Source organism: Sitodiplosis mosellana, unplaced genomic scaffold (assembly GCF_009176505.1).
Source record: "Sitodiplosis mosellana isolate CC-2019 unplaced genomic scaffold, AAFC_SMos_1.0 Smas_scaffold_6166, whole genome shotgun sequence".
Classification (NCBI taxonomy): Eukaryota; Metazoa; Arthropoda; class Insecta; order Diptera; family Cecidomyiidae; genus Sitodiplosis; species Sitodiplosis mosellana.
Genome location: NW_022601407.1, coordinates 1,386,328 through 1,399,317, shown reverse-complemented (window position 1 = coordinate 1,399,317; position 12,990 = coordinate 1,386,328). Strand labels below are relative to the sequence as shown.

The 12,990-nt window shown below is 35.3% G+C and overlaps 2 protein-coding genes across 2 annotated transcripts; both read right to left on the bottom strand.

The window, feature by feature from the left end:
• Positions 1-443: 443 nt before the first annotated feature.
• Positions 444-2,387, bottom strand: LOC129575026 (pupal cuticle protein C1B-like). The gene is made up of 4 exons (XM_055457815.1): positions 2,229-2,387; positions 1,642-1,825; positions 1,235-1,381; positions 444-1,110 (listed from the first exon to the last, which is right to left on the bottom strand). The coding sequence occupies exons 1-4, from the start codon at positions 2,235-2,237 to the stop codon at positions 1,034-1,036; spliced, it is 417 nt and encodes a 138-aa protein (XP_055313790.1). The 5' UTR covers positions 2,238-2,387; the 3' UTR covers positions 444-1,033.
• A 7,597-nt stretch (positions 2,388-9,984) lies between these two features.
• LOC129575187 (NADH dehydrogenase [ubiquinone] 1 alpha subcomplex subunit 9, mitochondrial) lies at positions 9,985-12,069 on the bottom strand. The gene is made up of 4 exons (XM_055458208.1): positions 11,909-12,069; positions 11,069-11,531; positions 10,363-10,999; positions 9,985-10,278 (listed from the first exon to the last, which is right to left on the bottom strand). The coding sequence occupies exons 1-4, from the start codon at positions 11,943-11,945 to the stop codon at positions 10,168-10,170; spliced, it is 1,248 nt and encodes a 415-aa protein (XP_055314183.1). The 5' UTR covers positions 11,946-12,069; the 3' UTR covers positions 9,985-10,167.
• Positions 12,070-12,990: the final 921 nt, after the last annotated feature.

Here is a 12,990-nt window from a genome sequence, read left to right as displayed (position 1 = left end):
GCATGAAACATACAAGCTGCATTGAATGATAAATTCCCCTAGTTTGCATCCGATTGATTCCAAATCAGCCACGATTCGATATTTTTATGAAATTAGTTAGAATTACTCCACCGATTTTGATGAATAGTTTCTCTCGAATTTTTTCTACACTAAAATGGATTCGTCTGGAGATTTTGGAGTTATAGCCCATAATGTTGAAGGAAAACCCGAAAAATGACGTTTTTTCTTGACATAAAGTATTGATTTGAGCTCGCATTTAGGTGCGGAAAAAGTGTGTTGCACTGTATTATTGTCGGATATTTGTAAATCTTGAATCACATGTCCATCCCCTGGAGTCATTATTAGAAAAGAAAATGATCGGAACAAGCCGAACCGTCTGTTTCATTCTCACCTGAATAATTTCGCAACAATGAAGGGAACTATTTCAGAAAAAGACATACTCATGAAATTTTTCACATCGGTTTATTCACAAAATAACGGAAAATCGGCACATCGAATAAAGACTGTAAAACCATGAGCTTTCATTTGTTGTATTTCTCCTAATAACTCATTTTGTTTATATAGTCGTAGCGAGAGAGTTGACTTAACCATTGGAATGACGATTGAATGACTTTAAATTGTCGTTAACCGGCAAAATGGAATATAATTGGAAAATCGATCGATAAAATTCATCTTGATATGAGGTATTCAATTGTGTTGTGAATATGAATCGTCCACCGGATTCAAATGGATCACATACTACAAGCGGTCAATATGTTTTAATCTGTATCTTCTCCTCCTTGCCTCTGCATACTCTTTCATTTATTGTGACATTTTCATTTTGTTTCGCATTATTTTTTTTTATTTTTCGTTTTCTAATTGATTGTTTTCAAATTTTGGTAATTTCATTTCGGTTTGAATATAAAAATGACACAATTTGGATGGATTGTTGTTGTTGTTGGAATTGTGTTTGGATATTTTTGTGTTTGCTTTTAATTTATCTTGAATCTAGTGAGTTTCTCGTGCGCTCATTCATAAATTTCGGATGGCAAATTTACCAGGCGTAGCTAAGACCCAAGCCATTGGTGTAGGTCATGTGTGATACGACGGGGGCGGCTGAGTATGCAACACCTGAAGAAGAAAAAAAGAAATGAAAACAAAGAATATGAAAATAATGAACATTTGGTTCGTGCGGATGCATTTGAATTGTTGGTTTCGATTGATGATTGAATATTTTGAAAAATGGTTACATTACCCAAGAGACCAACTCCTGGAGCAGCAACAACACCTGGACGGGCAACAACTGCTGGACGAGCGTAGGCTGGAGCAAGAGCAGGGGCTACACCATATCCACCGTATACAGATGGTGCTACACCTACACCATGATATCCTGAATAGATTCCTATTTTTGAAAATGAAAATGATCTTCTTTTATAAACATATCCTAAGAGCTTTTTTTCAATTTTTATATGGCCCATTTCTTTCTCCTTACTCTCCTTCCGAACTTCAGAGAATTTCATCAAGGTAAATACTTGTTTTCATTTATCCTTAAATCACGAAAATTCTATGATGCCCAAAAGAAAAGCAAGACACATTTCTTCACTTGTAAGAAATGGGACAATAGATTCGAGATGGATAGTATTCACAGTAAAAATAACGCACCTGGGTTGCTAACGCGCACATCGGATTTCGATACTGATGAGAATGGTGTGTCAATGGTTTTTGAGTGAGCTGAAACTTGTCCCAAGTTACCGAATGAGCGGTAGATGTTTTGGTTTTGGCTAGTGATAGCTGGAGTGATGAATTGTGCATTGATTGTGGCCAAAGCGGCGAACAAAACAATTAGCTATGGAAATGAAGAAGAAAATCCATTTGGTTTAACATCGGGTAAATGACAAGATTCCGTTTTAGACGAAAGACCAATTATGTAAAACATCAAAAGTGGAAAAGGGGCAGATTTGAGTTATTTGTGCAAATTGCATTTCGATCGATTGAATGATGATGAATGGCACTAAACACCAATTTTCAAACACTTTGTCATGTCGAATCACAAGAGAAATGAATTGGCACAAATATTCCCATTTGATTTTATTCCTTTTTCAGCACTTTTGTGTGTTTACAATTTCTGAGTGAAAGTCTCCACTGTGTTTTTTTAGATTACTTTTGGAATTTCACTTTTTTCTATTCTCTCGATAAGTCGAGAGTACGCTTTTGATTTGTCGGGTCACCACTTACTGGTGATCACTTACCCTGAACATGGTGAATATGAGTTAATAAATTGACACTGGTAAGAACTGAAGTTCAGATTATGTGAGCGAACACTAAGCTGTACTGATTTAGAATATTCGTTGCTCGATCTTTTTATACTGATCGGCAAAGCGATCATGAATAGGTGATTTTCCGTTGGGTGTCTATGTGTCTTGCATTCACCATAATAATTTTTTTGCATCTATTTTCTTGAGCAGGTTCCATTTACACATATATTAAACGGCCAAGTGACAGAGAGAAGAAAAAAAGTGCAGCGAAAACGCATAAAAAGAAAAACACGGATCAAAAATTAGTACATAGAAAAATTGGCTTTGTTGTTGCTGTTGGTGGTGGTGGTGGTGGTGGTGTAGTTATTATTGTTGCTGCTGTTTGAAACTAAAACAGAACATTTTAATTTCGCTACATTACGTTGTTGTTATTGTTGTTGTTGTGACTCTCGGCATCTTTTCGACATAGGTGCGTTAAGACAAAGATATCTAATGGCGATGCATGCCCTAGACAAAGACAAAGAATGCGTTGTATTTCTTTGTTCACCAAATCGCTTAATCCAAATACCGATTTAGTCATTGAAAAATTAACAGAGACACACCAGAAGTGTGTTCGACATTCTCTTAGTGAGTACTTAACTCACACTCATATGCGGCGGCGACTTCGTGGCACACGCACAATTCACGCTTTACAACATTTGCCCAAACAAAATCGATACAATTTTGTGTGTTTTTGCTGTTCTGCCTGTTTTTTTCTTCTCTTCTGTCGTTCAACATTACGATATGTTCGAATGGTGCGCGGCAACAGCAGCAGAAGAAAAAAGAACAAACATACACTCGCTTTGAATACAACAACAGTGAAGGAAAAAAAAATAAAGGCAACAACAACGGCAACGAATAATAATTGACAACAGCGAAAATTGCAATGAATGAATAATTTAGAAGGCACAAAAAGTATATGTCTGCATTTGACATGGGCCCGACGCACGACTACTTCTTGCTGAATGTGTGAAGGTGCGTTTTTTCGCTTTCAACAGAAATTAATTGTTTCAAATTGTGATAAATAACAAACGCTCCGTCCAACTGACAAGTAAACTTATATATCTTCTGACCACGGCACCGCTTGATAGTAACGCCTCAAGCCGAACTCAAAACACTGTAATTAATTGACGATTCCATTATTTTTCGTTCTAAAATTTCAGTCGGCGACATTTGCCCGCAAGCAAATCATCAGAATAATGACTTCCATTTTCCATGCAAAGCATTTCAATCAAATCCATTGTCTTTGTTTTTTGTTTTTGAGGAATAAATTACAAAATTGCAATTGACTTCAAAATGTTCAAAGTTTTCTTCCGGAAAAATCCATTGAAAGTCATCTTTAAGCTAGACTGTACACCGGCAGCTTGATTTCCATTTGAACGTTTACTTGCAAGGTAAAATGTTGCAAATCATATGGCACTGTGACCCAACATTAGAACGTTCAACGCAAAAACGAAACGAATAAAAGGTGCAAGAACAAACAAATGGCATAACGAGAAAAAAATTTCAAGTAATTGGTCAACGTTTCTTTTCATTTGCTTTATTTAATGCTATTTGAGAAAGGAAATCACATAATATTTGAATTCATATGCACTAATCAGTGCTATGTTTGATTCTATCCAAATGGTTGAAATAATTGATTTTTTCTGCTCTCTGGCGACATTTTGAGACACAATTGTGTTTCAATATTATGAAAAATTGATTAATCTCAAATGGAAAAAAAACTAGGCAAAGAAAAAAGTATCTGTACGATTTTATCTAAATTATCATACGTTTGGTTCCACCAGCGAAACTTTCATGAAAATCTGTTAATGTTCCATGAAAAACAAACATCATTACCGTTTTATCTTTGTTTATTTTCCGATTGAATCGGGTATTTGTAGTCGAGATTAATCTGAACCGAGAAAGAAAGAGCTTTTTCTTCGGACAAATGTGATGCGATCAATTGTTCCAGAAATATTGTCACGGAATCGCTCCAACACAGTTGCAATTGAATCATTAATAGTTCGCGTCCGTTGCATTTGCCCAGCATTCCAATTGAGGCGTTTAGGGAGAAAAATCAATCAAGTCTGTTCTGTGCGGCATGCACGCATGGTTGAAAGAGTACACAACTAAATGAAATCCTTGGTCCGGTCCATGTATGTTTCGTTCGATTTGTAATTATATGGCAATCATGTGATCTGATCACGCCTAATGCAATAATTTTTATTTACTTTTTCCTTCTGTCTCTCGACAAATTCTATATTCCAATTTGAAAATTTTATTTTAAAATACGTGTGTACGCGCTTAATTTATTATGGTCAAGCGAACAGAAATTAAAACTTTAGCCCTGATATGAAACGATTGCTTCGGTACAGCATGTGTGTGCGTCTGTGCGTGTTTTTTTATGTTCTTTGCATCGAGAACGGAGGCACGTATAAATCATACTCATAAGTGAAATCGATAAAAAGTGCGTGATGTGGGTGATTTATAATCAACACGAATGCTTAATATTGACTAAAATCAACGATGAATGGTTTGTTTTTTTTTCTCTCAAATTCTTCGATCCAATTCATTTCACTTTTTGAGCAAATTGCCTATCACTGTGTTATGAGTATTGCCTCCAAAAATTGTTGAATCAAATCGTCCAAAATTGTTGTTATTTATTTATTAACATGAGAACACGTGAGAACATGCTGGTCAGAGACCCAATACGGCATAAATTCCGCCCATGGTGCGTCTTTTGCAAAGAGAATACAGTCAGGGGAGGGATGATATAAAATTGAGGCTTTCATACCAGAATTGGGTCCGGAAAACCATGGTAAAACCGGCCTGGTTCTGGAAAACCAGGGGAAATACAATGATGATGAGTTTTTGCAATTAAAGTACGCTAACATCAATGAGAAAAATCAAATGAAAAGTCAAACTTAATCTAATTTGGATAAGAAATTTCATAACAATGGTCCGAGTATTTTACTATTTGAAAAATATCTAAAAATTTACTGCGTGGAACGTAACAGATGCTTTAGGGTATTTTTAAACGCGACTAGAGATTTAGAGCGTGTTAAATTGTTATCGGAATAAAACAAAAAAATTGTATGAAATTGTTAGATGGTTTTGACAAAATTTATTCGAAGAATGCAAAAAAATGAAGGGTTAAACAGAAACACCCCCAAAAAGCACAAAAAGTGACTGATAATAATTATACGGTATTTGAAAACGTATACGGTTTATTTCGAACAAGCATTGTTGTAACATACGCGGTTTTTATTCTAAAACGCTCAATAGATTTGCATAAATGCTGTGTTTGATATTTACAGCGCAGTAGATGTGCGAGTCTTAGACTCTGAGAGAGTAAAAAAAACTAATGAAAAAAGTCGACGAAACACCAAAAATTGTTGGATTTTCTAGAAAAGTCTAAAAATAGTTTTTTCTTCGAAAATGATCGGAAAATTGTTATAATTAATGTTTTAACAATTTTTGGAGCCACCAGTTATGATGATGGATCTATTGGATCTCTTGATGTAGATGCAGCATTCGATCTAATCTTGATCTTAATTCGCATAACAACATTTTCAATAACCTCTCATAATTGCCATATTGTTATGCATTATCATGATAATTTAAAGCCATTTGCGTCCGTTTGAAAATTGTGTGTAGACGGGAGAATCATATTAACCTTTTATGTCCAGATGTATTGAAGTTTGAGCGTATATTTCGCATGTTTTTTTCCTCTCATTTTGAGTAATTTGCGTGTGTTTTTTTTTCATTTTCTGATGTTGTGTGGACACAACAGTCAGTGTACAAAATATCGGACGTGCAATGACCACATATTCAAGCGACCAATACAAAAGTCCACTGAGTGATAACACCGAATCTAGACACGCTGTATATGTGAATTTTTTTCTGTTACACAAAATGCTATATTCTATCGACTAGGCGACTTTGGTACAGCCGAAAAGCAACGCATAAATATTTAAAAGCCAGTCTAATTAATATTTTAATTTACGAGACAGTCGAAAAAAAACAACAACAATGAACCACATTTTCAATTAGTTGAACGCATTTTTTTTTCTCTTCTCAAGTTGCTCCACAGGGCAACAAAAAGGCGTAATGCATTGACATAATTAATATGAAATATACTGAAAATTCATTGGCATAGTGAGATATATATATATATGAATGAAGTAAAGCTATAAAAAGGTATTTTTTTTCTCTCTCGTGTAATTCTTGTTGTTTCGTTACGTTTTCGTTTCATTTTGTGCCGATTGATTATATTTTAATTGTGTAAATTGGGGTTTTTCAACCCAAAATGAGATCAAGTGCATTTTAAGAAAAAGAGAAAAATAAGAACAAATTATAATAAAAAGAAAACAGATATATTCTTTCATAACATATTCGAGTTGATATGTAATTGAGACACACGTGTAAAACAAATGACTTCTTAAAAAAGAAAGAAAAATAAGATATAAATGACGTCGACATTCGATAACGATATTCGCCGCCACAGACACCTGCAGTGCACATTTAATTGAGAAGTGTTAAAAATTGTCTTGCCATTTAACTATGGTGGTCGCGCGCGAGTACACAGACACACATTTGGTCGCACCGTTCCTTTCAATACCTGGGAACAGTATCTTTTTTCTGCGAATGCATATGCGTGATTGAATGCATGCTGCGGGGTAATTGCATTACCATTGACTATCTAAAAACAATGTGGGCGCATCGTTTCAATCGGATTCAATAAACCAACCGTACTGAATTTTGTACCGAATTGATCATAATCCACATAGTTTGGGAGATGAAAATGATTTACATCTCGAAATTCAAGCGATTTGGCCTTGAACATCTTTCATGTGAACATTTGATGTGAACGATATTCTGAAGCTCAAGGCTACAATTTGCGAAGAAGCATTTTCTCCCCAGACTCGAATTCAGACCAGAATTTTGTGAATGTTTCTCAAGGCTTATTACATTTACATGCTACGTCTTCTTCATGAGGATTGAAGTAAACATCGAAAATCAATGAATCTTCATCTTATTTATCAAGTTTTCTCTGCTGCATATTCCAGTCATGAATACTACAATGAAATTACTCAAGTACGCAAATGACGCATCGAGTGTATTGCCTATGAATCATTAACATTATTTTCGAGAACCTATATCATTTCTCAATCAGCATTGTATGTTAATGAATTCGGCATGCACCTTTTTATTCCAATTTGGGTGTTTCATTTTTGATTATATTGCAAACTTTAATTGCTTTAATCGTTCAGCGCAGATCAGACCAGATCATTTAAGAACTATTACTAAATGCCAAAAATCTGCAATCATTCATTTTTTTAAATCTGACTTACTGACAGGAAAGAAAATCCCAGTTATAAAAATAAAATATTACATAATTTTTCGATACGGAATGCAAGTTCATAAATTTTTTAGAAGGTTTGGTCTGTTTTTCTCTTTCACTCTCTGTCTCTCTCCTTTGACATTATTGGTGGCGAATGAAAATATTGTTTGCTACACACGATGGAGTCTGGCAACATTCAGATCGTATGATATAAAAATGAATTCATTATCCCATTCACGTATATGCAGTGCATATTATGCACTCATTGTGGTGAATGTTAATTGTAAACGCGCAAGTGTTCTCAATATTACGGGTCTTTAAAACATGTCAATTGCAATGTATTGGCATAAAAATGCGTACGAACGCATTGGTCCAGATGTCAATCATTGACACGTTACACATCAATGAGATATGCAGGTCCAATCTTGAACTAAACACCAATATTCCAGCTAGTAACGTTCATCAGGGTCTACAACAGTTCAATTCTGTCCACTTTAGCACTATTTAGTACTATGTAGTGTAGTACTTTGTAAATGTAAACCAAAATGTAAATTTCAGAAACACAACATACGCTGTTCCGCTCGACATGCACCCATGTACACACGATGAGACCGAAATGATAATCAGAAATCTAAACTCAAACTCAAGTAATGGTTATGATCAAATCTCGGCAAAATTCATCAAAATGAGTATTTAGTTGAGCCCCCAACAAGATCCATTATAGATTGTTTCACAACTGGAATTTTTCCAGCCGAAATAAAAATAGGAGCCGTAATTCCAATTTATAAAAACGGATGCAAACAAAATTGCTCCAACTACCGTCCCATAACGAAGCTAAGTGTAATCGATAAAATATTTGAAGAAGCAATATTAAAAAGGCTTTGGAATTTTTTGATAGCGAACGAAATAATTAATCCAAATCAATATGGTTGTGTACCAAACTTAGCAGCAACTATGAACTGCGCTGAGGCTATTCTCGAGAGCCATGACAAAATCAAATACATTGCAATCATAAGCATTGATCTGGGAAAAGCCTTTGACTCAGTAAATCTAAATATTTTATTAAAATAATTATCCGAACTCAGAATCACCGGTAATCGGCTAGAACTCTTTGAAAGTGTTATCAAGAATAGATAGCAAATCACAGAAATTGATCAAACTCGAAGTGCACTGAAAACGGTTAAATCAGGAGTGGAACAAGGTTCTAAGCTATCAGCCAGCCTTTTCCTACTCTACATTAACGGAATATTCTGGCTAACACTCAAAAGTGAAGCACAATTCCATGCTAACGATGGCATGCTTACTTTTGAAGTGGACCCATTCCAAGAGCTGGAACTTAATATACTTCATGATATGGAACTAATTCACAAATGGTGTGAAGACAATCAATCGAAAATGAATATTAAAAAACAACATTATTTATAAGGGAGAAAAAACTCGTTCCAAAAAACAACTCTGGATGAGTTAGAATGCGTACTTCTTGTCGCATCTGAATTATCTAAATCCGATTTGGAACACCTGCTCGGCAAGCCAAATTCACAGCCTACAAAGACTACAGAATAGATAAAACAGAACAAGGGGAGAGACACCAACGCTATTTATTCAATTGTTTCCTAATATATGCTATTTTTGCTAGTTTCCCTCAATAAAAGTGCTATTTTTTGCTAAGATTTTCTATGTGCAACGTGACAGTTTGACAAGTTCCATTCATCAAGTTATTGTTGTTTGCTTGGAAAGAAAGCAAAAAATTATATTTTGGTAATTTTTCTAATCTAATTTCATAGAATAGAACCAATCGTTGTTCAATAAAGAAAAAAAAGTATAATATAACCAACAGTTGTCCATAGCCATCCAAAAGGTTTAAACCATCTAGTACTTTTTAGTACATTTTTAGTCCTTTCAGTACTTGGTCTGCAAAGCTCTTGAGAAGTACTAAAAAGAAGCTTCAGACACTATTGCTTTATTTTAAGCAGTTATATGGCTCCTAATGGGCTCGAAGATATCGTTTGGTAGCGACAAGCCATTTTGAGCCAATAAAATGATCTGGATGTGGATTTTTTTTCGGGTTGATGTGCTCAAAAGAGTTGTTCAACTTTACTCTGACTATAATTTTGCCGAAGCCAGTAAGTGAAAAAAATGTATAATGCGCGAGTTATGGTCGAAATACTATAAAAAATCGAAAGTGAAAATCTTAAGCACTATATGCAACAGGTGTGATTTAACCAGTGCTTATTCAGAGTGTTTATTCCATATCAATTATTATGAGTTCAGTTCTTTCTTCATCGAAACTTGTTTTCAACCGAGAAATCAGAGGTGTTTTTTCGTATTGCAGTCGTATCTAAAATAGAAAAAAAGGTATTTTTTCTAGAGGAAAAACACACACACTTTCTTTGATTTTTCATAATATCTTTTTATTTATTGATGGAATTTAAAAGCTAAGACTTCTGTTTTCTTTCACAATTATAAATGATTCTTGTTTTTTTTTAATGAAACAAAACCGAGTTTATTAAATTTTTTTAAAGGAAAATAAACAGTGGGAAATCTTAATTTGAATAAATATTCGAAAATTTAAACAAATTCGTATTTGTCCAACGGTCTGGGTTTTCCCGGCTCTGGAAATTCACCAGGCTCTGGGGTATAGTAAAGAAACGCGCTGTATGGCTTCATTTCATATGGTATCTGAAAAAAGGATCGGCGACAGTGATTAAAAACTAGTGACGAAATGAGAATTTGAATCAAATTGTTCAATTAATCACTACTCACTTGGTCATCCATTAAAGTTGGAGTAACGCCTAAATCTTCCAACGTTGGTACACCCTCAAGGATAACATCGTTAATATATTCTCGTTCAACGCGTTCTCTATTCAGTTCGCCGACGGGGTTGGAAATGGTGAATTTATCGGTCAAAAAAGTTCTCAAAAAGAAAATTGGATCGTATTTCATGTTGTATCGAATGTATCCCCAATATTTATCATCTTTTTGCATAACACGATACAAGTAGTCAATAATTTCGGACAATAAATAGCGGTGTGGTCCAACGCCTTGATAGATTTTGCCGGCTGTTTCTGGGTCTTTGGCCGCATTGACAATGGCTGTAGCAATGTCGCCAGCGAAAACTGGTGCTTTGACGGTTTTCTCTCCCTTTTCCCACAATGGCAGGGCACGTCCTTGACGACGCCAAATATGCTGGTAATACCACAAGAAATGATCCTCGCGACCGTACATATCAGCCGGCCGAATGATTGTTGCATTCGGGAATTCTTCTAGAACGGCTTGTTCACCATAATATTTACTTTTCAGCCACTTGCTGCCACCTGCGTAAACTTTCGGTTCTGGTTCGGGTGTCACGTTCATCGCTGACAAATGAATCAAACGCTCAACGCCACATTCACGGGCACATCTGAAACGAATCGAAAATTAGTCATTGAAATGTGGTTTGCAACTTGATTTTATCGTAGATGACATTTACTTAGCAATTAGACGGGCGCCATCCACATGGACATCATTAAATGAAAAATTGCGAGTCTCCCATTGACGTCCAACCAAGTTGACAACGACATTTGAATATTTCATGGATTCTTTGATGGATTTTTCATCGCGCAAATTGTAAAAATGGAATAACACCTGTCCCAAATCACCGGTTGGTTTCAAGCGCATCGCTGGATAAAAGTCAGCCCGATAAGGAAAGATCATTTGTGAACCGATCTTGCCGAATTTGTAGGCCACCATTGGACCTAAGAATCCAGTGGCACCAAAAATTGTGACAACCATTCCATTAAAACTGGACCGTCCACCGGTACCACGCTTCAATGATGTCAATCGAACGGTTTTCAATTGGCGTGGCTCTTCATCGGTAATTGTTGAATATTTGGCCAATGAACCCAATGATCCATTTCGGATGCAAACCGCTCCCAATGCACCGACTTGTTGCTCTGCAAATGAAGATGTTGAATTAATGTTTTCACATTCATGGACGAAAATGAATTGTATGTTTTGATTTTGTCGTTCGCTCCATTTCACAATCAAAGAGCAGCTACAGAACAATCCACAGAATTCAGTTTTTTAATTGAATAAATTCACTCAGTTTTGCATGCAGTGTGTGTGACGATTCAGATTAATATCATCAAAACAAATTCTAGCGATTATTATAAATACGAGACGAACAGTTTGATGATTCCTTCGTCTCCTAGCCTCTATTAATTATATAACCTTTCGCATTGTGTACATGTTTTGAATCTCACATGAATTGCACGGAATTCGACACAGATTGGAATGAATATGGAAAATGTCAGCGGAAAATTTCACTTACTTGCCAGCTGCAAATTATTCAGTAAATGTTGAGCCATAATCAAATCGAATTGTTACAATTCAATGTGATTTAGGACCTTTCTTGCCTATCGTTCACCAAAAAAAAATTGTTTTTTCTTTTCTATCTCTGTTTCACTCAGTTCGACCAGCCAATGGCGAACCGATTTGGAATGACAGCGGCGAACAGCTGTCAAATTCCAACGTAGCGTGCATTCAATACTAATATAAAAGCACACTTCGATTTCCATTGCATCGCTAAACTTAAACTATTCACATAAAAGATTCTCGTTTCAAATTTTCATTGAAATATTTAAAATATTTTATTCATTTTCATTCCGAACGACTTTCAAATACATTTTTTATTCAATGTTCGATTGCTCGAATGTGTTGACGTATTTGAATTATTGCGACGACGACAACAATGAATGAGTCCAATGCCATTGAAAATATGGCGACTAAAATCGTCATTTGTACGATTAGAAAGAGATGAATGCAAGACATATTTACACAGTAATTGAGTGAGAGACGTCTACAAATGACATGACATCACTCACCGTGTAACGAGAGTAAAGAAGAAAGAACGAACTGTAGGACCATAATAAAAACATTGTTCTTTGTGTGAAATTCAGAATCATACGGACAATAATCGTTTCAATTTTCATGTTTTCGACTCTTGCTTCCCATTCAAAGCGATTTGAACGTGTTTAAATAGTCAAAAAAATCGCGAAACGAGTAACATTTCATGTTTCGCAGACACAAAAATTAAACAACAACAAACGAAAAAAGCGAAAAACATTTTGAAATAACATCGAAGTGTTGTAATATAAGCGTTTCTCTGATTATCGCTTCCTTGCGACAACAACGCAAATGATTTTTAATGTTTTTCATAGCAAATTAAACATTTAATTGTGATAACATATTTCATTTCTCTTCGGTTTGTTTCTTTATTTTGCAATTTGATTTGAAGCACACAGTTTTTTCCCACATCGTTTGTGGACTTGGAGTTTGTGTTAGAGAATTTGGTGCTGTTTTCTTGGCAATCTCAGTGTTTGTATTTTTTTTCTCTCTCGCCATCATCACGAT

Coding starts and splice junctions, on each gene's coding strand:
- LOC129575026 (XM_055457815.1), bottom strand. Junction 1,382..1,641: donor TGTGCGCGTTAGCAACCCAG/GTGCGTTATTTT, acceptor TTTCAAAAATAG/GAATCTATTCAGGATATCAT. Junction 1,111..1,234: donor TCCAGGAGTTGGTCTCTTGG/GTAATGTAACCA, acceptor TTTCTTCTTCAG/GTGTTGCATACTCAGCCGCC.
- LOC129575187 (XM_055458208.1), bottom strand. CDS start 11,945: ATGGCTCAACATTTACTGAATAATTTGCAGCTGGCAA. Junction 11,532..11,908: donor GAATAATTTGCAGCTGGCAA/GTAAGTGAAATT, acceptor CTTCATTTGCAG/AGCAACAAGTCGGTGCATTG. Junction 11,000..11,068: donor GGCGCCCGTCTAATTGCTAA/GTAAATGTCATC, acceptor GATTCGTTTCAG/ATGTGCCCGTGAATGTGGCG.